The 27,334-nt window shown below is 42.2% G+C and overlaps 1 protein-coding gene and 1 long non-coding RNA gene across 6 annotated transcripts in view; both read right to left on the bottom strand.

Moving 5' to 3' along the window:
• Positions 1–2,292: 2,292 nt before the first annotated feature.
• Positions 2,293–3,426, bottom strand: LOC121856790. Its single transcript, XR_006087054.1, has 2 exons — positions 2,619–3,426; positions 2,293–2,587 (listed from the first exon to the last, which is right to left on the bottom strand). It is a non-coding gene; the product is annotated as an uncharacterized LOC121856790 (long non-coding RNA).
• Positions 3,427–6,406: 2,980 nt separating this feature from the next.
• LOC121856789 (dopamine receptor 4-like) overlaps positions 6,407–27,334 on the bottom strand; it is a 58,584-nt gene continuing 37,656 nt past the window's right edge. For all 5 annotated transcript variants that reach the window (XM_042352485.1, XM_042352486.1, XM_042352490.1 and 2 more), the window contains 2 exons: positions 9,935–10,173; positions 6,407–8,999 (listed from right to left, as the gene is read on the bottom strand). In XM_042352485.1, the coding sequence (XP_042208419.1) occupies positions 7,877–8,999; positions 9,935–10,173 (1,362 nt within the window). In that variant the 3' untranslated portion in view covers positions 6,407–7,876. The remainder of the gene's footprint in view (positions 9,000–9,934; positions 10,174–27,334) is intronic.

The raw sequence follows: 27,334 nt of genomic DNA, 5'->3' as shown, positions 1-27,334 counted from the left end.
ATTTGATGGCATTGTTGTCTATCCTTATTAGAGTTGCCTCACTGTTTACCTACACAGTACTGCCTCACTGTTTACCTACACAGTACTGCCTCACTGTTTACCTACACAGTACTGCCTCACTGTTTACCTACACAGTACTGCCTCACTGTTTACCTACACAGTACTGCCTCACTGTTTACCCTACACAGTACTGCCTCACTGTTTACCTACACAGTACTGCCTCACTGTTTACCTACACAGCACTGCCTCACTGTTTACCTACACAGTACTGCCTCACTGTTTACCTACACAGTACTGCCTCACTGTTTACCTACACAGTACTGCTCCACTCCTACACAGTATTGCCTCACTGTTTACCTACACAGTACTGCCTCACTGTTTACCCTACACAGTACTGCCTCACTGTTTACCTACACAGTACTGCCTCACTGTTTACCCTACACAGTACTGCCTCACTGTTTCACCCTACACAGTACTGCCTCACTGTTTACCTACACAGTACTGCCTCACTGTTTACCCTACACAGTACTGCCTCACTGTTTACCTACACAGTACTGCCTCACTGTTTACCTACACAGTACTGCCTCACTGTTTACCTACACAGTACTGCCTCACTGTTTACCTACACAGTACTGCCTCACTGTTTACCCTACACAGTACTGCCTCACTGTTTACCTACACAGTACTGCCTCACTGTTTACCCTACACAGTACTGCCTCACTGTTTACCCTACACAGTACTGCCACTACTACTCTTTCTTTCTCTCTTCCTCCTTCCCTTCCTCTTCCATTTCCTCCTCCTACTCTTTCTTTTTTCCTCTCTTCTTCCTCGATCTACTGGAGGCCTGGAATCCAGTTCCCTTGAGGCCAAGTTATTACATTTTGGGTGTCAGGTGCGGGGAGACGAGGAGGAGGAGGAAGTGGATAACAAGGAAGGAGGAGGAGGAGGAAGAGGATAACAAGGAAGAAGAAGAGGAGGAGGAGGAAGAAAAAGAGGAGGGGGAGGAGGAAGAGGAGGAAGAGGAACTACAGCAATACCGTCTCTCTCTCTCTCTCTCTCTAGCTCTATGAAGTCCAAGATATTCTGAAGACCTGACAACAGAATTCGTGTAAATATTACTTCCCGCTATCATGCAAAATTTTCCGAGAGCTGCAAACTTTTGAGGTGATGTAACTAGACAGGCATGTTGGATGGCGAGACACACACACGGCAGGTTACACTAAAAGACATCGTTAATACTCAAGAATTTATTTCCAGTAACATGTTGACAGTAAAAGCTACATGTTGATAAGATTATTTGAGTTTTAGCAAAGTTGAGAACATGTTGTAGCGTGACATTTTTACAGAACCTTGACGTAACAACAACATACATCATCCTGTCGCTATATCCAGGTCACGTACACAATAAGGGGTATTGTATGTGACCCTACGAGACTTTACATAGCCATAGCATAACCCTGACAGTAGTTCCAGGTCACGTACGGAAGAGGGGGTGTTGTATGTGACCCTACGAGACCTCACATAACCATAGCATAACCCTAGATAACCCTGACACTAGTTTCAGGTCACGTACACAAGAAGGGGTGATATATGTGACCCCCACGAGACCTGAGACCAAGAGTAATGGCGATGGTGGTTGTGGTTGTGGTTGTGGTGGTGGTGGTGGTGGTCAGGAGTCTGTTATTGTCATCAGCTGATTTTTGTTATTGTAGTATCAGCTGTTTTTTTGTTCGTCTATAACTATGTGTATATTTTTGTTCGTTTCTCTTTATTCTTTTATGGCTTTCTCACCTATCTATTGTCTCTCTAAGGTCTCTCTCTCTCTCTCACTTCCCCCGTCTATAAGTTACGTTAGTCTATTTTATTCCGTCTTTCTCTCTTTCTTTACTTCCAATATCTCCATTTATCTTTATTACTCTCGTTCTCTGTCTCTTTTTGTCTATTTCTCTTACATTTCTTCAACTTTTCTCACCTCATGACCACTGGGTATATAAGACCAACTCAAGAGAGGAGAACAAAACAACACACTCCACACAACACTCCCACGCAACACACTCCACCACACACTCAGATCACTCCTTCCCATCTCCCACCCTATTCAATATTGCATTGTTAGAGAGAGAGAGAGAGAGAGAGAGAGAGAGGTGAGGAGGGCTTGGGGGGTCTTGTGGCTTAGATACAAAGACGTTACCCTCACTCTACATCACCAAGCGAGTATCACCCTTAGGTCTGGGGGTACATAAAGGCTATAGATATATATATTTATAAAGGTGATTATCTCCACGGTAAGAGGGTCTTTTTTTTATCACCAGTGGAGGCGTAGGTGGCGATCTCAGAGCCTCATCGACTGGAGGGAATTTTACGCTGGAGAGAATATCACCGCTTTTGTTGTCTCTCGTGGAGGTGACTGTCAAGGTGAGTGTCATGCTTTTACCGGTACAGTCAAGCCAGTCAATGGTCAGTGAGTGGTTGGTTACCGTGAGATTCTTCAGTGTATTGGGAAATGTGTGTCTTGGGGATGTTATCTTGTTGTTTGACTTATGTGAGTGTATGTTAGTTTGTAAGTGTGTTTTAGAGTGTATTTTACCTGTGATTGACCCACCCTATCTGTGACCTACCTGTGATTGACCCACCCTATCTGTGACCTACCTGTGATTGACCCACCCTATCTGTGACCTACCTGTGATTGACCCACCCTACCTGTGACCTACCTGTGACTGACCCACCCTACCTGTGCCCCACCTATCATTGCTCCATCAGTGCCCCACCTACCTGTGCCCCACCTGTCATTGACCCATCAGTGCCCCACCTACCTGTGCCCCACCTGTCATTGACCCATCAGTGCCCCACCTACCTGTGACTCCACCATACCTGTGCCCTACCTATGACTGCTCCTGAAGACTAGCCACTGAACCATCCCCAAAACACACATACACAAATTGTCCCCTAAACAGCAATGCCAAAAAGCACCATTTAACCAAACACACAAACATGTATATTGATGAGCATATTGAAGGAGAAAAGATGGTTAGAGTTACATAGTTTGTTTATCTCATATTATAGAAAAAAGTTGTAAATGACGTGTAAAGCAAAACATCCTTGGCAAGAGTAATGGATGGTTGAAGGGAGTTATATCATAGAGGTAAATTGAGAAGAACATTATATTAATTAACTCACTATGGTGTTGGTGATGGTGACAAGGATTAACTCAGTCTATAGTGAAGACAATCTCATAACCTGATCATAATTATCACCATTTTTATTTTCCCCATCATCATCAGCACTATATATTTTATACCTGTTAAGGCGTTCATGCACACCTGTCTCTCTCTACATGCGTTCATACACACCTGTCTCTCTCTACATGCGTTCATACACACCTGTCTCTCTCTACATGTATAAAACTTAGCTCTCTAAATGACCTTCATGGGGTCTTGACCAAACTTGTAAAAAAGAAAAAATAACAACGGAGATTTACGAAGCAGTGTATGTAGGTGTTTGGTCAAACGGGCCCCACTTCAAATAGACCCGGACCTGACCTGACCTAACCTTATCTAACTTAACTAAACCTAACGTCAAGTATTGGAAATGGGGTCCAGTTCTATTGGGCCCTAGTTACTATAGTTAGGTTAGGTTAGACGTCAAGCTAGGTTAGGGTAGGTTGGGGCCCGTTTGGACAAGGACCCGTTTGACCTACACCCTTATTGTACATATTGCTAAGGCACTTCCCCAGACACTGGCCCGAGAAAGTTACTTTCCCATCATTCCTATCTAGAAATACCTACTCCTCCTCCTCTTTTTCGTCCTCTTCTCCTTCCTCTTCTTCTTTTTCTTCCTCCTCTTCTCTTACTTGTTTGTTTTCTTCCTCTTCTTCTTTCTGTTCACCTTCCTCTTCTTTTTCTTCATCCTCCTCTTCTTTCTCTTCTTCCTCCTCTTCTTTCTCTTCTTCCTCCTCTTCTTTTTCTTCTTCCTCCTCTTCTTTCTCTTCTTCCTCCTCTTCTTTCTCTTCTTCCTCCCCTTCTTTCTCTTCTTCCTCCTCTTCTTTCTCTTCCTCTCTAATCTTCCTCCTCACACCCACACTCACTGCGTTAAGGCTTTGTCCTGGAGACTTTCGTGTAAGATACCTTATTGAAACACAAACCAAATCCTCGACTAAAATACATTTGTGGGTCTTTGTCTCAGAGGTAAAATAATGACAGTTTATTATTAATTTTATCATCTAATGTGGAAAAAGACCTTCAAGTCTGAGATAGTTTTATATGTACTGTGTAAACCTAATTCCATAGTATATTTGTTTATACAAGTTATAGTATATAAATTTTGGCTATTATAAAAGTTTTTGAGTAAATGATATAATGGATATTTAATTTTGAATGTTTATAGGTGGTATAATTGTTTTCTGATTTTGATTATACTAACTGGTATAATTAACTTGTCCAGAGATTATAGTAATTTGTATAACTACCTGTCATGTAACTATTAATTTGTATAATATTCGAGGTAAAATATATGATTTATTTATAGACTCAAAAACGTTACTTAGAAATTATACATAAATCCTCTAATGATAAAACAAATATGATTTCCTTTCATTAATTCTTCACAAAACACAAAACATCTATAACAGTTTCTCCTCCATGACTCAGCATCGCCAGAAAAAACAATTTATAAACATTTCTCTAAACACAGATTCTAAACAAACATCACATAATGACATAGTAGCCAAAACTGCGATTAAACTTCTCATTTTAAGGAGTTAAACATAGCACCTAACATCAGCAAAAGTGTTTATATAATAAGAGATCGGAAATAAACATAGATTGATGCGATTTAAACACCAGTAAATTTAATGGACACAGACATAGAGAAAATAGTAAACATTCGTCTCTAAACACTGTTAATATCAAGTGTTTTAGGGATAATTGTCACAAGGCGATAATTTCAATGTTTTCGTTATTTTCGTCATTTAGGAATAGTCTGTTTATAGATGAAATAACATAGAAATATTACACAAAACTATAAATGATTGGTGTCAGTACGTAGCCTAACCTAACATAACCTAACCTAACCTGAGTTAATATAGATAAAGTTTGTTTACGTCAAGATAGTGAAGAAAGTCTAAAGAGAAATGAAAAAAAAAATATTGGATGATTTATTTCGTTAACAAAACAGTAATTAATGATTTCGTTCGTTACATAATACAATGGACAATTATCCTCCCTAAAACGCATGACGTCAGTGTGTATTAATGTATTATGGATACAAAAATAATGACAAATACATCTTATCTTTGGTTTGTATACATAGGCATTATTTTATTCATATCAAAAGAATACAAATCAAATTTCCAGAAACGAGATAATTTTTTATGTATAATAATTCTCAAGTTAAAATTATCATGAGACATTTCCTTTGTGTATATTATCAACACATATTTAAAGTCTTATTATACACAATATTTCTAGAGTCAGTAAATGTTCTCAGGAGAAACATTTCTCATTATCTCCAACTGAGAAATATTTCCCATGGTCATCTCTCAAGTGACATCATATCAAAACTTCCAAGATCCTTCCCATAGTAGATTATCTCTGTATCTCCCACCATTACTCTATCTCTCACCACACTATCTCTCACCACACTATCTCTCACCACACTATCTCTCACCACACTATCTTTATACATCATCAGCACCGGTAATATAAACACCAATTGTTTACTCAGAGACGTAAACAACCACGTTTTATTTGTTTACTCAGAGACGTAAACAACCACGTTTTATTTGTTTACTCAGAGACGTAAACACTGTACATAAACACCAATGAGAACAAAATACCATTGGAATAAAACATAAAAAAACAGTCTATTGTGATTTAACTGTGGTTTAACTGTGGTTTAATTCTGGTTTAACTAACACGAAAACACCAGCAAGACGTTACCCTGTGATGGACAGTTCGGTTTATACATCTTCCTCTACAATTACTTCTCCTTTACGTATCTATGTATCATGAGTTCGTGTTAATGTGTCTGTTATATGTATTTTCATTATTGTGTTATGTTTCTTCAGTCCCTTAACATGTGTCTTTTCACGTATCCTTCATTAATTCCTATTCAGTCTTGTATTATAACTATGTATCATTATTTATCATTCATTTTGCATTTCTTTTTCTCATGTGTTCTTTACTAACTCTTATTCATCTCTATGTATCAGTTATCCTCTTCGTATGTGTCCTTTACTAGATGATAATGAGAGGAGGGAGGATGGTAGAGAGAAGAAGAGGAGGAGGAAGGGAAGGAGGAGAAGAGGAGGGGAGAGAGGAGGAGGGAGGGAGGGGAGGGAGTAAAAATAGTAGGAATAAGAGAGGAAAGGGGTATGGGAAATGGGGGAGTGGGGGAAGGTGAGGTGAGAGGGAGAGGGGGAATGTGAGGTGAGAGGGAGAGGGGGAGGGAGAAAGAGGGAGAGGGAGAGGGAGAGGGAGAAGAGCATCACCCTAGATATTACACATAAACATTACCAACATTATTTCTTATCAGTAAACCAAAACAATATTTCTCAACATGACTTAATTACAGGTGAGTCATGACATAGAGAACCCCCTTACCTGTGCCTTACCTGTCCTAATTAACAGGATAAACTCTTGATAGGTGTGAGGGGAAGGTCAATTAACATTTGTCACATGTCATTATTATTTTTTCCAAGTTATAAAAAAGTGGACAGGATGAGACGTCTTGTTTAGCATTGCTGGACGTTTGGTGTGTGTGTGTGTGTGTGTGTGTGTGTGTGTGTGTGTGTGTGTGTGTGTGTGTGTGTGTGTGTGTGTGTGTGTATGTGTGTGTGTGTGTGAAGTTAAGAAGAGTTGGCCAGATGAGCTCAGGATCTCTGGCCATCAATATACTCCACAAAGTCATCGGAATAATCATATTTTTTTTAGTAGTTGTTCATCTCATCTCTGACTGTTAACTGGTAACATTATACCGATTGCTAGTTAATAAACTCTCAGGATAACTTAAAATATTCACCTACGTACTTTTAAGGCAGTGAATAATCAATTGCCATCTTGTAAAACTTAAAGGAAAGTGAGTATAATGCTACCAGGTACAGGGAGGATGTGTGTGTATATATATTAGAAAGATAAACACCTGTTACTTCGTTAACAAGAGTCCAGCGGAAGACCTGTTAATACCTGTCACACTACTGGCACTGATGAGGGCACTGTGTCTTCACGGCTGGCATCATGCAGTACTTGTGTGTCGTGAATACCTGTATACACAAACGCTCATAGTAAAGTGATGATTTAAGAACAATATATAATAATGTAGGAGGAAATATTGCAGTATACGGTAATAATGTTAATGAGTATTATTAATCAACAGGTGATCAGTACACCTCACAGGTAGAGACAATACAAAGAGACGGAGTTGATCGCCACAGAGAAACTTCCGGTGGAGTTGTAACTACACGGAGTAAGTCAACTAAGACTCCATAACAGTAGTGAGCAGCGTCAGCCCTGTGAAGACGAGCTGACGTAACGTGTAAAACTGTACAGAAGGCAGGAGAGCTGGTTTGTTACACGAATATTCTTGTTGGACCCTCTGGCGGTGTAACATCGGCTTTAACACACACACACACACACACACGTATGGAATAACACGAAATATTGAAAAGTTTCGTAAAAAATCACCGTAAAGTAAGATTAATGTGTTTGTTATTTACATCACTTAGGATGATGTTTTGTGGATTGTATACAAGTCAACATTTGTTCCACTAAGCGTCACTGTTGTCACGGGTGGACAAGGAAGGCTACTCGGCTGGCGAGACTTGTATAACACACTTCGATGTCTTGTTCGGCGGTGGGAACAAGGGAGGTTTCGCCCGCTTTCAGGAAATCTTAGTAATAGAGCGATTGGTGGGATCAAAGTCACGCTTACAGGTGAGGAGGCTGACGTAGGCCTGCCGGTACTCTGAGGACATGACCACGTAGATGATGGGGTTGATGCAGGTGGTCATGTAGATGAGGAGGAGGCCGAAGATGTTGAGGATGGGGTTGTCGTCCTTACTGAAGGTCTTCACGAGTGTGATGGGCAGATAACACGCCACGAACGACATGAAGATCACCAAGATCATCTTCAGCAGACGGCGGTCCTTGGCACTGAGGGTAGGCTGGCGAGCGATGAAAGAACCCGCCCGAGTCCTACGGAAGGTGCCACGGAGCTGGGAGAAGGTGCCCCCCTTGCCCGAGATGGTTGACGGCCGTCGCTCGATAGCTCTGGTTATTTTTGTCTCTGACTTCTCCGAGGCGGGAGAGTCAGGGGCGCTGGGAGGACATATTCTGATGGGGGAACAAGCTGCCGCCGACACCCCAACACCCTCGTCGGAGTTGTGGCCGGAGAAGCCGTTCGCCTCCGTCTTGAGAAGCGAACTGGCGTCTGTAGTGACGTCACCAGGCGTGGTGTCTGGAGATGGTGTCCTCGTCCCGTCCTTCTTGTCTCGCTCTCCTCCCTCGCCGTTAGCATCTACTTCTCTTTCCTTTTGCTGTTTCTGAGTTTCTTCTCCTGGTTCTACTATCTCCACCTTCACGGAGTTACTACTCGTGGAGAGCTTGACGAGGGTCTCCAGCTGGAGTCTGTCGTGTAGGGGAGTGGCGTGTAGGGTCTGTAGTGTTGGGGGGTCGGCGCAGGGCGAGGCCACGGGCTTCTGTCTCTTACCGTTCACTTTAAGAAAACGTTGACCGTGACTGTGACTCTTCTTGTCGGCTCTGTGGACGATGGAGAAGATGCGCGCGTAACACACACAGATGGCCACACACGGCAGCACGAAGGCGAACACGAAGAGGAACTCCTTGGGGGAGTTGCCGTCGCTGTCAGGCAAGATGGTACAGGACCCGATGGCTGGGTCAAGCCCGAAGGTGCCCCAGAACTCCAGCAGCGTCGGCACCAGGGCACCAAATGCACCAATCCACGTCGACACCACCATGATGGCCAACCACGTCCGCGTGTACAACCTGCAACGGTAACTACGTGTTAACAACTTTTCTCCCAACAACAAATTATAAGCCATCGGCTCAACCAACAAACACATGAAGTAATTAAACATATTTAAAACGCCACGAGCCTAAAAAATTTCATAGTTAAACCATAAACACAGGCTGGCAACACTTACTGTATAACAAGCAAAACACATCAGCTAGAATTGACCTAACCTAATTACCCTTATTTATCTATAGACTATTTTCGAAACTCGTTATGTTAGGTCAGGTCAGGTCAGGTCGCGCTTGGTTACTTCTTTCTACACGTTATAAAAGATTGTGTTGACGATTTCTATCTAAAATATACTCAGGAAAATCCCAACTTTGAAAATATTTACTCTGATAAAACAAATGAGGTAAAAACATTTCTTTAACAATATTTACAAAAAAGACCCTAAACAACATACGAAAATCACCTTCAACCATCACCTAACCCAAACGACCAATATTGAAAAAAAAATGTAAACAAAATAGTGACAAAAATGGTCCACTCTCGTGTTTCCAGGTCATTGTTGTTGTGAATTAAAGCCTTTGTGTATTCCTAGCTCTCCTTTAGCTCAGGTATTGGTTATTTATATTCTGTTTTTACTTAACCTGTTCACCGCTATACAGCTGAACGACGCGAGATTAAATTACACTGTGAAATGATGTTATATTTTCGTGGTAGGAAGTTTACATTGTTCTATGCATTTTCACGAGTGGAGAATGGTATATATATATATATATATATGTAGTGCTTTTGATATGTATGTATGTATGTATGTATGTATGTATGTATGTATGTATGTATGTATGTATGTATGTATGTATGTATGTATGTATGTATGAGACAAAAAATATAAACAGATACATGCAAAACAATCGGACAGACAGACAGACAGACAGACAGACAGACAGACAGAAGGCCGCACCTGTGATAGAGCCGAGGATGGGCGATCATGACGTAGCGATTGATGGTGATGGCGAGGACAGTGAAGACAGAGACAGCCACCAGCCCGTACCTCAAGATAGGGAACAGTAGGCACAGGAACCACGTATGTACCCACGCCCGGTGAACGAACAACGAGGCTGCCAGGGGTAAGTTGAACACCCCGAACATCAGGTCAGAGAGTGTCAGGTTGATGATGAACACTGCCGTTGCGTTGTGAACCTATAGGATGAACAAGAGGGTAGAGTTGGTTAGTGAACATTAAACCTGTGGAATGAGCGTTAATTAATAGAGTTAAAAATTATTGAACGAAAGACAGAAACCCTGTAAAATTAAGTTAGTTACCCATTTACAATTGAATACCTTGGGATCGAACCACAGACCCGTAGGACACGAATTGAGACCCTATATCCACTCGGCCACCTCACCTTTATAAACAGCTTAATATATATCAACTTACAAAATATATTGACATACAGTGAGACTCGTTAGCTAAGTGACCTATTTCACTGGTCTGTAAAGAAGCAATTAATTAGACTAGTTGACGGGAAGGCGCGTCATCAAAGGGGCCAAAGACTTACTGCTTAGTGGTAGAGTTTTGTGGTGAGAAAAGCTGATTCATTTTAACACGAGTCACAGACCTCTTATGGCTCTCTTTACATATCAGTCATTACTAGTTATTATCAGTCACTAGCACCAGTCACTAGCACCAGACACTAGCACCACTTCCACACACACACACATCCACATACCCCCACATACACACACAGACAGGCACAAACACGTCATCATCCCCCCACTAGACAAACACAGCCGATTGAAACCCATTATCGGCAAATCCTTCTGTATGCGACACCGATTTAATGCTTTCATATTCTCACCTGTTAAAATAGATATATATAATAATTTCTTTACATTCGCGTTATAAATCCTCTTAGTGAAGGATTTATTAGTAAGTCTCTCAGAATGAATTTAAATCTGAATAGTTGACCTTCATTCTACCGTAATAATATTCCATTTATCCGAATATTTTCTTTAAATGTTCATACGTATATAGTTGTATTTATCTCTCTGTCTGTTTGCCTGTCTGTTTGCCTGTCTGTCTGTCTGTCTGTCTGTCTGTCTCACGCACACAGGTAAGACGGGACGGTATATCTCTGTCTCCATCACAGCCAATCAGGACTGTCCGGTCGTCCTGACAACTGGTGCAGGGATACCGTGATTGGCTGATGCTTAATCCTGCTGGCCAATAGGAGTTATTTGCTGCGTGTATTCTTGTCTGGGGCGTCAGAGGAGGATATTAATAATGTGTTGACGATTTAATATTCTTTTGATGTTTTGTGGTTTGTAATGATACGATTTAGTGAACTGTTATTTAAAGTGTAATTTTTGTGGAGGTTAGGTCAGCTGCCGCCACTACACCGTACCTACACCCTACTACACCAACTACCACCACGACCTACACTTAATGCCTACCACAACCACTTACCCACACCCCACTCCACCTACCACAACCACTTACCCACACCCCACTCCACCCATCACCACCACTTACCCACACCCCACTCCACCTACCACAACCACTTACCCATACCCCACTCCACCTACCACAACCACTTACCCATACCCCATTCCACCTATACACCACCACCCCTCCACCCATCACCACACACCCCCCTTACCACACCACCCTCACCTACACCCCACCCCACCCCTCACCACCACCCACCCCTCCACCCATCACCACCACTTACCCACACCCCACTCCACCCATCACCACCACTTACCCACACCCCACTCCACCCATCACCACCACTTACCCACACCCCACTCCACCCATCACCACCACTTACCCACACCCCACTCCACCCATCACCACCACTTACCCACACCCCACTCCACCCATCACCACCACTTACCCACACCCCGGGACTGTTGTATATTGCTGGCACTTTTACTGGCTGTTTAATCCCTTAGTGTGGAATTTATTTTGTGTTGCTGTGAGAACTTGATGTTGGGAAGGTGTGGAGGTGTGGTGTGGAGGTGAGGTGTGGAGGTGTGGAGGTGGTGTTGGTGAAGTGTGGAGGTGATGTTGGTGAGAGAGCCCATATCCACACAGGAACTAATCAAAATCCTGACACAAACCAAGAGGCTATTGTTAGTGGCACTCTTTGGATATTTCCAGGGTACAACTTTCTCAATATATCATCGTCGCCACTACTCATAACAACAACAACAAGGCGAACAAGGCTGTTAGTCGATGATGATTTACGAGAGTTTGGTAATAATGGTTCGAGTCTTACCTATGTTTACGCCTTACTTGACCCATAACTCCTGTGCTAATTCTTTACCAATTGGAGCGGAAGATAGAAGTAATAAAACAAAGGATAAGTGGGGTAATAGATGATAAATGATGGAAATAATATAGATAATGAGTAATAGTTTGATAAATGAGAAGAATAAGTGATAGGAAAATGAGGAAAAGGTTTTTGTAAATGAAGAAAAGATTATTGAAATGTTTCTTGTTTTCAGTGGGATTAATTATGGCTCCATAGTGTCTGGTATGTGAACGAGTGATTGGAGGAATAATTAAAGAGAGGTTGACGGATGTGAACGAATGAATGGGACAAATTAACGAGGGGGGCGTAAGACACACACACAGACACAGACACACACACACACACACCGACACAGTCACTTTATGTAGGACTCTAGTCACAGGATCTCTTTGTATCGCTAGGATGAATCTCTCCCTCATCTTCCACCTCACCATGTCCTCGAGAAGTCTCTGTTTCCAGCCCAATCACAACTCAGCTTTAGGCTATATTGCATATTCCTTGCAGGGACACATTGAGTGTATCAGCCCCTCCCTTCTTCCTTCCTTCCTTCCTTCCTTCCTTCCGTTCCTCTTGCCCTCTTTCCTTCCTTTCCTTCTTGTATCCTTCCCTCCGTTCCCTTCCTTCCTGCATTGTTTACATTGAATGAGATTAATATTTATGATGTTTATAAGTGACGCTGACTTCCATAGGCGTGACTACCCACGAGGGACAGTGTTGGTGTATCGCTGTACTTCATCACTTCCTCAAAATATAAGGTTAGGTTAGGGACTCATTTACTGCTTGGTAGACTGTAAGTGCCCCGGGGATCGAACCGGTGACCTTTAGGACAGGAGGGGAGCGCTGTATCCACTCAGCCACGCCCCCCCCCCCACACATATATAAATATAAATAATGAATCTATAATTATTATTCCCCCTTAAAAATAAATTACTCTCAAGGAAGGGAAGGTAAGGAGAGAGGGAAGGAAGTAGTGAGAGGAGTGAAGGAGAGAGAGTAAAGGAAGGAAGGAAGGAAGGGAAGGAGGAAAGGAAGGAGTGATAAAAACATACTGAATTACATAACAATCTCCTTTACGTTTCAAAAAGCTTTTCCTGAAACTTGGCATCGGAGTTAACAGTGGTTATAGCCTTCACCGCCTGCCTAAGTGTACCACAAAAATAGCTCCTGTAAATTGGGTTCAGTTTGTGGATATTGTTGTGTGATGATCAAGCGAATCTCAGTATGGTGTTAGACCGTACCACCATCAGTTGAGAGTGGTGATAGTGAAGATGGTGATAGTGAATGTGGGAGATGGTGTTGGTGATAGTGTGGGAGATCGTGTGTGGGTGTTGGTGATGGTGTGATAGTGAGTGGTTGTTGGTGTTAGTGTGTATGGGTGATGGTGTTGATGAGAGCTTTCATCACACTCACCACACCCTCACCACACCCTCACCACACCCTCACCACACCCTCACCACACCCTCACCACACCCTCACCACACCCTCACCACACCCTCACCACACCCTCACCACACCCACACTAACAATATTGACTGTTATGAATCTTCGAAAAAATTCCCACTAACTTAATGACATCGTTGGACAGTCATGTGTATGTTGCGTTAAGAGACAGATTCTTTGAACCATTACTGTGATGTTGGAAGCAGATTAGACCCTTAGGTAAAGTTGCCTCAGCTTAGGGGTTCAGAAAAAACATTCATCTCCTTCGAATTTTTTCCTTATGATTTATGATTCAATTCGGGATTCAGAAAGGGATTTTTTGTTTTGCTTTGATTTATTTCAACACTTCATTAATCCCCTCACACTTCATTAATCCCCTCACACCTAACTAATCCCCTCACACTTCATCTCTACCTCAAACTTCACCACTAATTCTCCCTCTTATATCTTTATTATCAACCAAAAGACACTATATAGAGCATTAACCAGAATCAACCCAACATTAACCTAAATCAACCCAACATTAACCTAAATCAACCCAACATTAACCCAAATCAACCCAACATCAACCCAAATCAACCCAACATCAACCAGAAAGACCATCCAATAACCAAAACATCAACCAGAGGCATCCACAGCCACCCAAAACCACGTAAGATAGATGATGGTACAATATAATCAAATTCTCAAACCTTCCTATGCTAATGACTCTCTCCTCCCCCCAGTAACTAACAGATAAGAGACGGTAGCCACTTACGATAAGGTCTCAAGTGTATTTTAGATGTCATTCTGAGTCGGTATTTTCACGAAGCTGTTCAATAGACGCAGTGAAATATGATTATATTTAGGGGGCGAAAAAAGTGTGTGTGTGTGTGTGTGTGTGTGAGAGAGAGAGAGAGAGAGAGAGAGAGAGAGACAGACAGACAGACAGATACACAGACAGACAGACGAGACAGACGCCCTGGCAAAAACAGAGACAGAAAAACAACCAGACAGAAAACGAGATAGAAAATGAGAGAGAAAAGAGAAAGGGAGAGAGAGTGCATTGGCTTCATGAAGTTATTTTCACCAACAAATTCCATCACACAGAGAAAGTTCGATACCCAATAAGGTTATATTAGCGTTAAAGTCAAGGAAGGAAGGAAGGAAGGAAGGAAGGAAGGAAGGAAGGAAGGAAGGAAGGAAGGAAGGAAGGAAGGAAGGAATGAGAGAGAGAGAGAGAGAGAAGAGAAAAAGTACCCCCTCCTCTACAGTGAAGTATTTTGACAGCAGGGAGTTTCTTTACGTGGCAGGGAAGCTGAAACCTAATAATGCTAAATTTGTATTAGGGTTCTAAACTGGGGGAAAAGTGCACTAAACTAGGGAAAAAACTCAGGGAAAATACCGAGTTTAAAGTCTCTTAGGGAAACATAGGATCACCTTCTGGGGAAATTTGGTAAGTAAATGAAATTGTTATAGAAGCGAGAATTGGAATTTTTTGGTGCGAGCTGTTTATTTACGGATGTTGGCTGTAGGTTCCACGTCGACGCAGCATTAACTAGGAGACCGTCGACGCAGCTTTAACTAGGAGAATGTCGATACAGCATTAACTAGAAGACCGTCGACAGAGCATTAACTAGGAGACACCCTCGAACACTCATGCAAATTCTCAAATAATTTTAACTTAATTTTAACCTTAATTGAAGATATTAACACATCTTACTTACGACAGAACTTCAGTATTTCTTAAGTAAACAAATCAACTGAGTTTTATAATCGACTTACGAGAAGAAAAACAAAATGTTACGTGTGGGACTTAGAGAATTGTACATTAAACTTTTGATAACTGGAAAGAAAGAAGTAGGAAGAGAGAGAGAGAGAGAGAGAGAGAGAGAGAGAGAGAGATTAAATGAAAGGAGAAAGGGAAAGAGGAACAAGATGAAGGAGAAATTAATAGGTTGAAAAGAGAGGAAGAGGGGGAGGGCAGTGAGAGGTAGATGTTAGGAGAGGGTAGACGAGGGGAGAATAAGTGAGAGGAAACGAGGAGTAAGTATAGAAACCATTTAATAAAGGAGGGAGGAAGGGGAGAGGACCAACGAACAGAGAAACTAAACAAAGAAAAATTATTAAATATTTTTTATGATAATTAATAAAAAAAAAATAAACACTTCAATATCCCCAAATAATTACAAAAAAAATTACACGCAATATAATTATCTCGTAAATTAAATAACCAGGTGTAGAGGGATAATTAATTTGAGGCGAGAGAACCCAGGTAACAAGATCTCACCTGTCTCACAAGATAACAGGATAACACACAAACTTCAAAGACTCGTTACATCAGAAGGATTAATTAAGATATCTCGAGGGTTTTTGTGGGATTTGACTCCATTTTGATTCTCTTGTAGTTTCAGGAATGTGTGTTTTGATTCTAAGTGATAATGATGATGTTAGAGTTATTTATTTATTTTATTGTATTGGATATTATAGATATAAATTGGTATTGTTTGGTGATTATTGAAGTTTCTGTTGTATTAATGACGTTTCTGTTGTATTTATTGAAGTTTCTGTTGTATTTAATGAAGTTTCTGTTGTATTTATTAGAGATAAGGTGAGAACGTCAGGTAGAGCCACACCGGAGCTCATTAGTGAACACACCTGTCACCTGTTCCCCCTCCTCCTCCTCCTCCTCCTCCTCTTCCTCCCTCTTCATCATTACACAGGAGAGCCACACTTCCTCCTCCTACTCCTCCTCCTCTTCCACCAACCAGCCCTTCCTACCTACGCCTTCAGGCTACCACTTCAGGTGTAAAAGACGCCCTTCGTTATTAACCTCTCCTCCAGACGATTATATTTTAAAGGTACCGACAAACACCTGCCTTAATGAAGACTTACCTGTGCTGTTGAAGGGTTAAAACCTTTATTTTCAACCAGTCTAATTAACACAGACCATGGAAAGGTGGGGGGGGTGGGGGGTGGGGGGTTATGGTGCTGGGGGATACCTGTCTGCCCGTGGAAGCTGACGAAGGTGCTGACGAAGGTGCTGACGAAGGTGCTGACGAAGGTGATGACGAAGGTGATGATAACAAGTAGTTCAAAAGGGTGGTAGAATAATTGAATAAACGGAGGATATATAGATAATTGAATAAATGGATAGATAACGGAAGGATTGTATGATAAATAGATAATTGGATAATTGTAGGGTATAGTGATAAGCTGATTGACCAGACAGACAAGATAAACAAATAAATAACATCTCAACCAACTAAAACAACAACAACAAATAAACAAAAAATCATAAAAACAAAAGAACTCCCCCAAAATAATGACTTTTATTCACAGGTTAAAAACACAGGTATACAAAGAGAGTTTTATATCACCTGTAATTACCACCACAGAGGTTAATTATGAACTTGGGAGAAATAAGCCTTGTTTGGTCCTGTCTACAGTCATTACCTGTGTGTGTGTGTGTGTGTGTGTGTGTGTGTGTACATGACCCTCGTTTCACCACAGTTCACCTTTAACAGCCTAGATCTAAACGTGTACACGACGACCTCTATAAATCATTAACTTCCACTCTTAATTAACCTTTTATTGACCTCTAACCCGACAACACCATTTTCATTACTACCATCACCACCACTACTACCACTACCGTCACCACCACTACTACTACTACCATCACCACCACTACTACTACCATCACCACTATCCTACCTCACACCATCATCTCTCTCTCTCTCTCTCTCTCTCATCATATTACGTCATTATCCACCCAAGAACCAACTATAAACAGAATAACAACAAAAAAAACTCCTCTCACTCGTACACTTAACATCCATTAGCCAGATCAGTAAAGGCAGTAAAAAAAAAACACTTAAAAAATAATCACCTTTTACATTTACGAATAATATAACAAGTGTGAGGGACAGGCTTAGGTTAGGTTAGGTCAGGTTAGGTTAGGTTAGGTTAGGTTAGGGAACGTGTAGGGACGTGTTGGTTGGTTGGTTAGGTTAGGTTAGGGAATGTGTTAGGTCATGTTACTGAACGATGGATATTTTCACAGGTAAAGCGGAAAGAACTAATTACAGGTGAGTGTTTAAATGTTTTTTGGGGGGGTTTATGAAGGTTTAATATATTGTTTGTTTTTTGGCTCTGTTTTGCTTTTATTTTTATGTTTTTGTTTCGTTTTTTCTTTGTATGTCTGTCTGTCTGTCTATCTGTCTGTCTATCTGTCTGTCACACACAGACATAAAAAACATTCTCTTTACCTCACCCACACACCCACCCACACACACACACACACACACACACACACACACACACACCCACCCACCCACACACCCACACACACACACACACACACACAATTCATGATAGTGGACGGGTCATTACTTAATAGAACTCACTTATTACTGACAGACACTCAGACGACGACGTAGTAAGAGTTTAGTGGCTTATGGCTACTTAACTGAGTGGTACTGTCTGTCTGTGTGTGCGTCTCTCTCTCTCTCTCTCTCTCTCTCTCTCTCTCCCACACAAGGACTTTACAAAACAGAAAATAAATCCTCGGTGTTGTTCGGTCTGGTTAATGGTGACATATGAGCTGTAATAAGAGTCATATATTATACGACTTATGTGGTATAATTCCTATAATCAACATCTGTCTTTAGAGCGTCTCTATAATTTACCCTTAAAAAAATTATGAGATCATCAGTGAGGAGGAGGAGGAGAGGAGGAGGAGGAGAGGAGGAGGGGGGGAGGAGGAGGAGGAGGAGGAGGAGGGAAGGAGGAGGAGGAGGAGGAGGAGGAGGAGGAGGAGGAGGAGGAGGAGGAGGAGGAGGAGGAGGAGGTGGAGGAGGGAAGGAGAAGAAGGAGGAATAGCAGGAGAAGAATGAGGAAGAGGGATGTAAAGAAAAAACACACCTCTCTTCTGTCTTCTTCTTCCTCCTCTCTCCACATTCGTTTGCGTCCTTAGAACCTTCATATTTCACTTCTTCTTCTTTATCATGTTCTCTTCCCCCCCCCCCCTCCCGTCATTCTCTGTCACCCAAAACTCGAGTATTATTCTCTGTCCCTGTCAACGCTGTCTCGTCTCTCTCTCTCTCCCTCTTCTTCCTCTCTCTCTCTCTCTCTCTCTCACTCTCACATGTCACGTATTCTCGGGGTCTATTTTTCACTTCCTTCACACACCATCTTTATCATGTCGCTCCTCACTCCCACCTCCTCCATCATTCTGGGTCCAATATTTAATTTCTTCTTTACCTTTTCCTCATTTCCTCTCTCTCTTTGTCTCTGTCTCTCTCTCTCTTCCCCCTGTCTCTCTCTCTATCTCTGTCTCTCTCTCCTTTCTCTTCCCTACCATCCCTCTCTTCTCCTTGTACTTTCTTCAATATCTTTAATCGTTACGTCACCTAATTCATCATTCACTGAGGAAAGTCTACCCTGTGAGATAAACCTGGTGGGGGAGAGGCATAGCGAGGCATGAAGATCAGGCAGCAGAATCATGGGCATATTTTACGTTCTTTCGAAGGTTTCCAGCGGGGAGGCATTTGGGTGAGAGGAATATGGGAAATATGTGGGATTATACACCCGCACACACATACACACACACACACACACACACACACACACACACACACACACCGGGTATTGGCTCTCGTTTCAGCGGACACACACACACAAAAAAGAAGGTTTTCTGTAAATCGTTATTCAGGGTCGTGGCAGTGAACAGTGTGGTCAGCTCAGTCCCGGTGCACCATTCAGGGCTCGGATCCACATTTTATGGCATATTCATGGTCCGACGTAAAGACCATGGTTAAAATGGCTTCTACATTGCGCTAGGACTGCACTGAAACCTCATATATTCTCTCACTCCAAAGAACACAAGATTAGCGAATCAGTATTTGAGAATCTGAACCTAATCTAATGAATAGGAATGAATATTAACCAATCATTCTAATATCTTCAGTATGATTGGGGAAAAAACATGATTAAATATACTTAAGAATGATTTTTTTCTAAAGGGATATTTTTACAGATTTATGCGAGAATATTTACAGTAAATATCATGTGAGTTTCAACCTGAGGACGTGTCTGTAGAAGGCCGGGAAGGGGAACTAGCATAGGTCTTCACAGTCGACAATTTTCCTCGATTTTATTTTTACAGCATAAGATAAGAACATAACCTAACTAAATTGTTAAATAATCCCTTAACTGAAATCCCACTGCAGAAAATAAAACACATTGGGATTTCAATGTTATGGTTTATTAGGGATTTTGGGATTTTCGTTATTCCTTCAGTTATCTCTGAAGAACGTGAGGGTTGAAGAGACCCTCGAGATGGAACGGAGAGTGACCAGCATTCTAAAAGGGTTAACCTCGATATCTGAATGCCTTGTCCCTTGTAGACTGACTATTGAGATAAATACAGACTCAAGGGAAAGACTCAGGGAAAAGACTCAAGAGGAAGACTCAAGGGAAAGACTCAAGTAAAAGACTCAGGGAGAAACTCAAGGAGAAGAAGAGAACTTGTTGTAGGAGAATGATATGTCTGTGTCTCTTTCTTTGTGGCAGAGAGAATTATTGTGACCCGGCAAAACAATTTATCTCTTACTGACAATGTGTGTGTGTGTGTATGTGTGTGTGTGTGTGTGTGTGTGTGTGTGTGTGTTCTCAAAATATTACGAAACCTCCCTTTCACTGTCTAAAAACTATATATATATATATATATATATATATATATATATATATATATATATATATATATATATATATATATATATATATATATATATATATATTGTGAATGACTCTCTCCCCTCCTCACTCTACCGTCATAACCACTTGCACCAACTTGACACCAGGAGAAGAAACTGCTTCACGAAGCTACTCGACCCCAGTGAGCACCGATTAGAAACAGTTTCCCAACCGACTATTAGACCGGCTCAGCTAAGGACCGAGGTATCAAGGTAAGCGTGTCTGCCTGGTAACCTCAGTCTCTTTTCTGGGGCCTACAGTGTTTCTCTTCTCCCAGGGTGTGGACGAAGGATTGAATTATGGACCACTGCTGGTGTTGTGTTGTGGTGGTAGGGGACTACAGCGGTAATCCCTGGTTCCTTGTGGTTGGCCCTCGCTGCCTTGACTTGCTACCAGTGATTCGTGTGTGAGTGTTCCTTACTTGCTGCATCCACGTACTTCAACCCCTAGATTATTCACTCATTATTTTAACTTGCCACTTTGCCTTTCCTCACTGTTATGGGGAGTAAGGAGGGACGTCACAAGACAGATACAATTAACAATAACAAATGATAACTTTCTAAACCTTACGAGCTTCGGTTTGCTGTCTGTCTAGTGATGAAAGAATATGTTACTTTCGACACAATTTTTCCATTAAGAGAATTGATCTGGTGACGAACAGTGAGAGATGTCCGGGTGGAAGAGGAAGGTTGGTGGTGTGGTGTGTAGGGTGGTGTGAGGTAATGGTGATAGTGGTGGTGTGAGGTAATGGTGATAGTGATGGTGATAGTGGTGGTGTGAGGTAATGGTGATAGTGGTGGTGTGAGGTAATGGTGATAGTGGTGGTGATAAACAATTACCCTTACAACAACATTCTCTCCGGTTCTTTATCATGGCTTCAATGTCTTTTTCTTCATGACGTCAAAAGTCTCGTTTAATTCATTTATGTAATTATTCTCTGACGTCATTCAACCAAGAGTAAACAACAAAGGCTCTCAGTAGGCTCTAATGCTGTAGGCTCTAATGCTGTAGGCTGTAATGCTATAGACTGTAATGTTGTAGGCTGTGATACTTAGTGTTATGTACAGCATCAAAAGGAGAGAGGTTATACTGAAGGCTGTTAATGCTGTAACAGACGTAAATTACAATGAAAAAATAAGTCAAGTTTTAGCAGTAATTCTTATTCGAGTATGAGGTCAAATTGTGTTCAGTGATTCCTTAAGTTACAGGTGCTGAGGTTCACTACATGGAGGGTGAGGTGAGGTGAGGTGAGGTGAGGTGAGGTGAGGGGAAGGTGAGGTGAGGTGAGGTGAGGTGAGGAGGTGAGGTGAGGGAGGTGAGGTGAGGTGAGGTGAGGGGAGGAGGGAGGTGTGAGACTTTCTCCTCCTTCAGGATAATAAAAAAACACAGGATATTGTTTTCTCCTATTTTCTTCTCTATCGTGTGTGTGTGTGTGTGGGTGTGTGTGTGTGTGTGTGTGTGTGTGTGTGTGTGTGTGTGTACATTCAGTGTAAGTGGTTTTAACAAGTATTATAAGTAAATAACATAAACTTAACCCTAACCTAATAAGTCTCAATATGTCTCTCCCCCGTGAGACTAATTATCTCACCTCCTGCTTCGTATCTACTACTGAGAGCCTCATTGTTCACCTCCTTCTCTCACAACTTTCCGCCGTTGTCTCCGTGTTAGGCTGTGCTAAGTTTCACCCAATGAGACTTAATTCAGTGCTGCAGAAAGGCGATGGAGATGTTAGCTGGCCAGTTATGTCCTTCTTGTTCTCACTTATCCTTGTTGTTGGTGTGTGTGTATGTGTGTGTTATGATGTAAGTTTTCCTTTATTTCTTTCATTTTTTCCTTCCTTCCTTCCTTCCTTCCTTCCTTCCTTCCTTCCTTCCTTCCTTCCTTCCTACCATCCGTGCTTCCTCCCTTCCTTCCTTCCTTCCTTCCATCAGCTTCACACAAAACCCTCTTATAGTTCAAGTTTATAATCGCATTTATTTAATTAATAACCACGAAATAAAAAAAATGAATAAAATTCGTATTTCAATATTAACATTAAAATCCACTGGAAAAAATAATCACCATTGAAAAATTTCTATTACTTGGGATTACGTCATCAGAAGCCCTCGTTAATTATGCACCTGGAGGACCACACTAATTAACAACTCAGTAAAATTGCCTTAGTATTTTAAGAAGTTAATTATTTGTTTTAGTAACATTACACGGAGTAAATATTATTTTTTAATATATGTTATAAATTATAATAATACAAAAGTGAGTGGGAAGCAATGTGTGTGTGTGTGAGTGTGTGTGTGTGTGTGTGTGTGTGTGTGTGTGTGTGTGTGTGTGTGTGTGTGTGTGTGTGTGTGTGTGTGTGTGTGTGACCAATAGTACGGCTTCCTATGCTTTTAAAGACTCCAGAAGGATCATTTTCCCAACAAACTTTCAACAAATGAGTTAGATCGAACGAAACGACATTATAATCACCCAATCCAACCCTAACTTAGCTCTCTCTCTCTCTCTCTCTCTCTCTCTCTCTCTCTCTCTCTCTCTCTCTGTTACCTGTACGCGCCTGTATCTTTACGGGGTAATATTGTCTCCTTGTGGAATGTATCTCAGTAGGAGAACAAAAACAAACGTTGAGAAACACCGATGAGAGATAATTAGCCAAATATTTTGAGATTAAACAGAAAGCAGAGGAGAGATAACTGAAGAGTCTCGTCTTTCTAATGAGAGACAAAAGAGAGACAGAGTATTGGCTTTATTTCCCGAGTCTGGCCACGATATTTAGAGAAACAACACACTGGGTCAGCTTATTTCTGTCCAATATCTCTGTTTTCGTCGTCGTGTCTCTCTCTCTCTCTCTCTCTCTCTCTACCTTGTGAGACGGTATCCAGGCCTTATCATCAATCTGTACGTCCATCAACACGACAGGTTTTCTCTTTGTAATATTTTCTAGGACCTTCTACAGCGCCTTCTACAGCATGGTCTCCTTATGCCAGTCGTCAACGCCTTCTATAAGTAGGTTAGGTTAGGTTAGTGTTACTTGATGTTAGCATTCCTGTCCCTTCGCTGTCACTGAGAGGAACTGTTTCCTCTTACAGGCAACAGTATCGGTCATTGGCACAGACTGAAGGACCGTGACAAGTGACTTAGCTCTGTTATCCACGCCTCCTAAACCCCTCTGGACACACACACACACACACACACACACACACACACACACACCTCACTCTAATGTTGCAGAGAGGTGACGTCACGACTCATTCACATCTAATAAAACCCACAGACACGCTGGTGACTCACTCGTTCACATCTACTCAATGACCCGGATGGTTTGGGCTCCTCCTGTCTAGCACTGTCTGTATGTGTGTGTGTGTGTGTGTGTGTGTGTGTGTGTGTGTGTGTGTGTATGGCTGGACTGTGAATGGTTCTCTTGTTCCACCGATGATAAAGAGAAAACACTGACTCCCAATTATTTGTAAAGCTAACGAGAGATTGTCACGGGTTTAAAATATCCAACAATTGTTCCATTCCTCTATATAACCAAAGGAAACAAAACACCTATAGTGGATGTGTTGAAAACGAGCAATAGCTATATATAGAGATTTAGGGTGAGATAAATGTTGTGTTTTTTGTGAGTTACTGAAACCAAAAAATTCTAAACCGATCATTATAGAAAAAATAATAATCCCTACATAACTAGAATTTGTTTTGGTGACTTACACAACTCCAGTCATAACACTCTTCTGCTTCTTTCCTCCCTCACTTGCCTCTCATTTCTCCCTTATCGTTCTCCTCTCCCTCAGTCTCTCAGCTTTTACTCTCTCATTCCTCTCTTCCTTATTCAACTCTCTCTCTCTCCCCTTTCTGTCGCTCACACATAGAAACACCAAGTATTTCCCTCTCTTTATCCCCCTTCCCTCCATCCCCCCTTCCCTTCCTCCCTCCCTACCCTCCCTCCCTCCCTACCCTCCATCCCCTCCCCCTCCCCTCTCTCTCCTACCCAACAAAGGGAAAAAAACTCCATAGTAAAAACGTATTATGAATCAATTAAGCTTATTAAATGACCTTATTAACCTTATTACAAACCATTACCCTTACTAATGACGTCCTAATTACCTGTTCTTTACAAGGAGTTAACTTAGTCGTTACTGATCATCAATATATAATGGGGGAATTTTTCTGCTATTTATTTCCCACCAAAACTAGGAAAAATGACGCACCTGGGGCGATTACAGGTGTTTTGTGGTTGATTTTACACACATACATGCACACATACAGGCACGTACACACACACACACACACACACACACACACACACACACACACACACACACACATATACAGGCACGTACACACACACACACACACACACACACACACCTATTTCAGGGTTAATTACCAATCAAGTCACCTGGAACACTTTCACAATAAGTCTTTAATCTAAGGAGACTCAGGGGGACGGTGATCACTTGAGAGTCTGTGAGCGGGAGGATGTGGTACCGTGAAGATGTGGTGGTGGTGGTGTGAGGATGTGGTGGTAGAGGTGGTGATGGCGTGAAGATGTGGTGGTGGTGGTGGCGTGAGGATGTGGTGGTGGTGGTGTGAGAGGATGTGGTGGTAGTGGTGATGGCGTGAAGATGTGTGGTGGTGGTAGCGGAGGATGTGGTGGTGGTGGTGTGAGGATGTGGTGGTAGAGGTGGTGATGGCGTGAAGATGTGGTGGTGGAGGTGGCGTGAGGATGTGGTGGTGGTGGTGGTGGCGTGAGGATGTGGTGGTGGTGGTGGCGTGACGAAATGGTGGTGGTGGTGGTGGCGTGAGGATGTGGTGGTGGAGGTGGTGATGGCGTGAAGATGTAGGGGAGGCGGTGGTGATGGTGATGATGATGATGATGATGATGAGAGAGATTAGAATACGTAAATTAGGAGAGGGAGATAAACGGAAGGAGAAAAATAGAGGAGAGAAAGAGAGAAGAAGAGAAAGAAAGGAGAAGAGAAAGAGAGAAGAAGAGAAAGAGAGGAGAATAGAAAGAGAGGAGAAGAGAAAGAGAGGAGAATAGAAAGAGAGGATAAATTATATTACAGGTATTTTAACAGCTCCTAATATACGTCTATTTACCTGGTGATCCCTGATAGTGTGAGAGGCAGGTAGGAGTGAGAGGCAGGTAGGAGTGAGAGGGGCGTTAGGTGGGGAGACCAGGTAAGTTGAGGGCGGGTGGGGTGGGGGCGGGTGGGATGGGAGTGAGGGGCGGAGGCGGGCCAGGGGTGGGAGGCGGGTGGGGTGGGGGCGGGTGCAGAGTGGGAGGCCAGAGTGGGGATTGAGGCGGGTGGGTGGGGAGGCGGGTGGGGTGGGGAGGCGGGTGGGGTGGGGGAGGGCGGGTGGGGTGGGGAGGCGGGTGGGGTGGGGGCGGAGTGGGGTGGGGCGGGCCAGGTGGGGGCGGGTGGGGTGGGGTGGGGTTATGGCTGAGTTTATGATAAGACTGAATCAGCCATCATAATAATGTCTCATCTAGTAACCTATAAATGAATCGGATTTTCTCACTGATTCGAACATTAAAAATTCCCTCAAAGTGGCTCGATAAAAAGTAGCTATCTAGTATTAATAAAAAAATATTATTGAAAAAGTATCAATAGTATATATATACTTTGAGGTTATTATTAGTAGTTATGTGTTTTATTATCCAGGAGTAAGGTAGGTTTATTTATCCAGAGATTACGAACTGGAGTATGGGGCATTAACTCCCTTACTCCATACTCCGGGGGTGGGCATTGAGTTTGATATATGGTCTACCAATAAGGTCTGGCATAGAGAGTAAACAAAGGGACGCCATATTTCACCGCTAGAGTTCAATTTTTTTGTTTTTGTTTTTTTTAACTCAGGTCTGTTTCTCCTCTGAGTTATGTTGTTCTTATGTGAGTTTGTTTCCTATGGATTTTTCCCCATTTACTTGAGACACTTATAGTTCCCTTGGCCCTCCTCTCCCTGTTAGTAACTCATGCAACCCCCTTGGCCCTCCTTCCCCTGGCAGTAACTCATTCAGCTCCCTCGGCACTTCTCCCCCTGGTAGTAACTCATTCAGCCCCCTTGGTATTTCTTCCCCCTGGCAGTAACTCCTACAGCCCCCTTGGCACTCCTCCTCCTGGCAGTAACTCCTACAGCCCCCTTGGCACTCCTCCCCCTGGTAGTAACTTACTCAGCCCCCTTGGCACTCCTCTTAGCAGCCTCGACAAAGAAGCCCTCTGGCAACCTCACACCCAACTCTCGTCACCTAACCTAACCTGAAACACGGCTTTATTGTCTTACCTGTGCAATATAACTCAATATATCAACGACTAAGAATCAAACTTCTAATATAGCTTCTAGTAACATAAAGCTATGTTATATATCATACAGTATCACACAGCTATACTTCTAATATAGCTTCTAGTAACATAAAGCTATATTATATATCATACAGTATCACACAGCTATACCTCTAATATAGCTTCTAGTAACATAAAGCTATATTATATATCATACAGTATCACACAGCTATATTTCTAAGTGGTAAGGCAGACTGAAAGACAACCAATGACATAGCCAGTTAGTTAAACAATATATACAAAGAAAATTATAGATAACAATTACAAATCAAATTATATTTAATTATCTGTCACTAGGAAATACAATTGTTAATTACATATTCAATTATACCTGAGGGGAAGCTGGGTGTAGGTGGAGCATGGAGGTGGAGCATGGTGTGGGAGCATGGAGGTGGAGCATGGTGTGGGTGGAACATGGTGTGGGTGGAGCATTTTGGTGTATGTGGAGCATTTTGGTGTAGGTGGAGCATTATGTAGATGGAGCATGGATGTGGAGCATTTTGGTGATAAATTTAAACCATT

The sequence above is a fragment of the Homarus americanus genome, unplaced genomic scaffold, assembly GCF_018991925.1.
Source record: "Homarus americanus isolate GMGI-L3 unplaced genomic scaffold, GMGI_Hamer_2.0 scaffold43075, whole genome shotgun sequence".
NCBI lineage: Eukaryota > Metazoa > Arthropoda > Malacostraca > Decapoda > Nephropidae > Homarus > Homarus americanus.
Note: the sequence above shows the minus strand (reverse complement) of the source record. Positions and strands in the feature narration are given on the sequence as shown.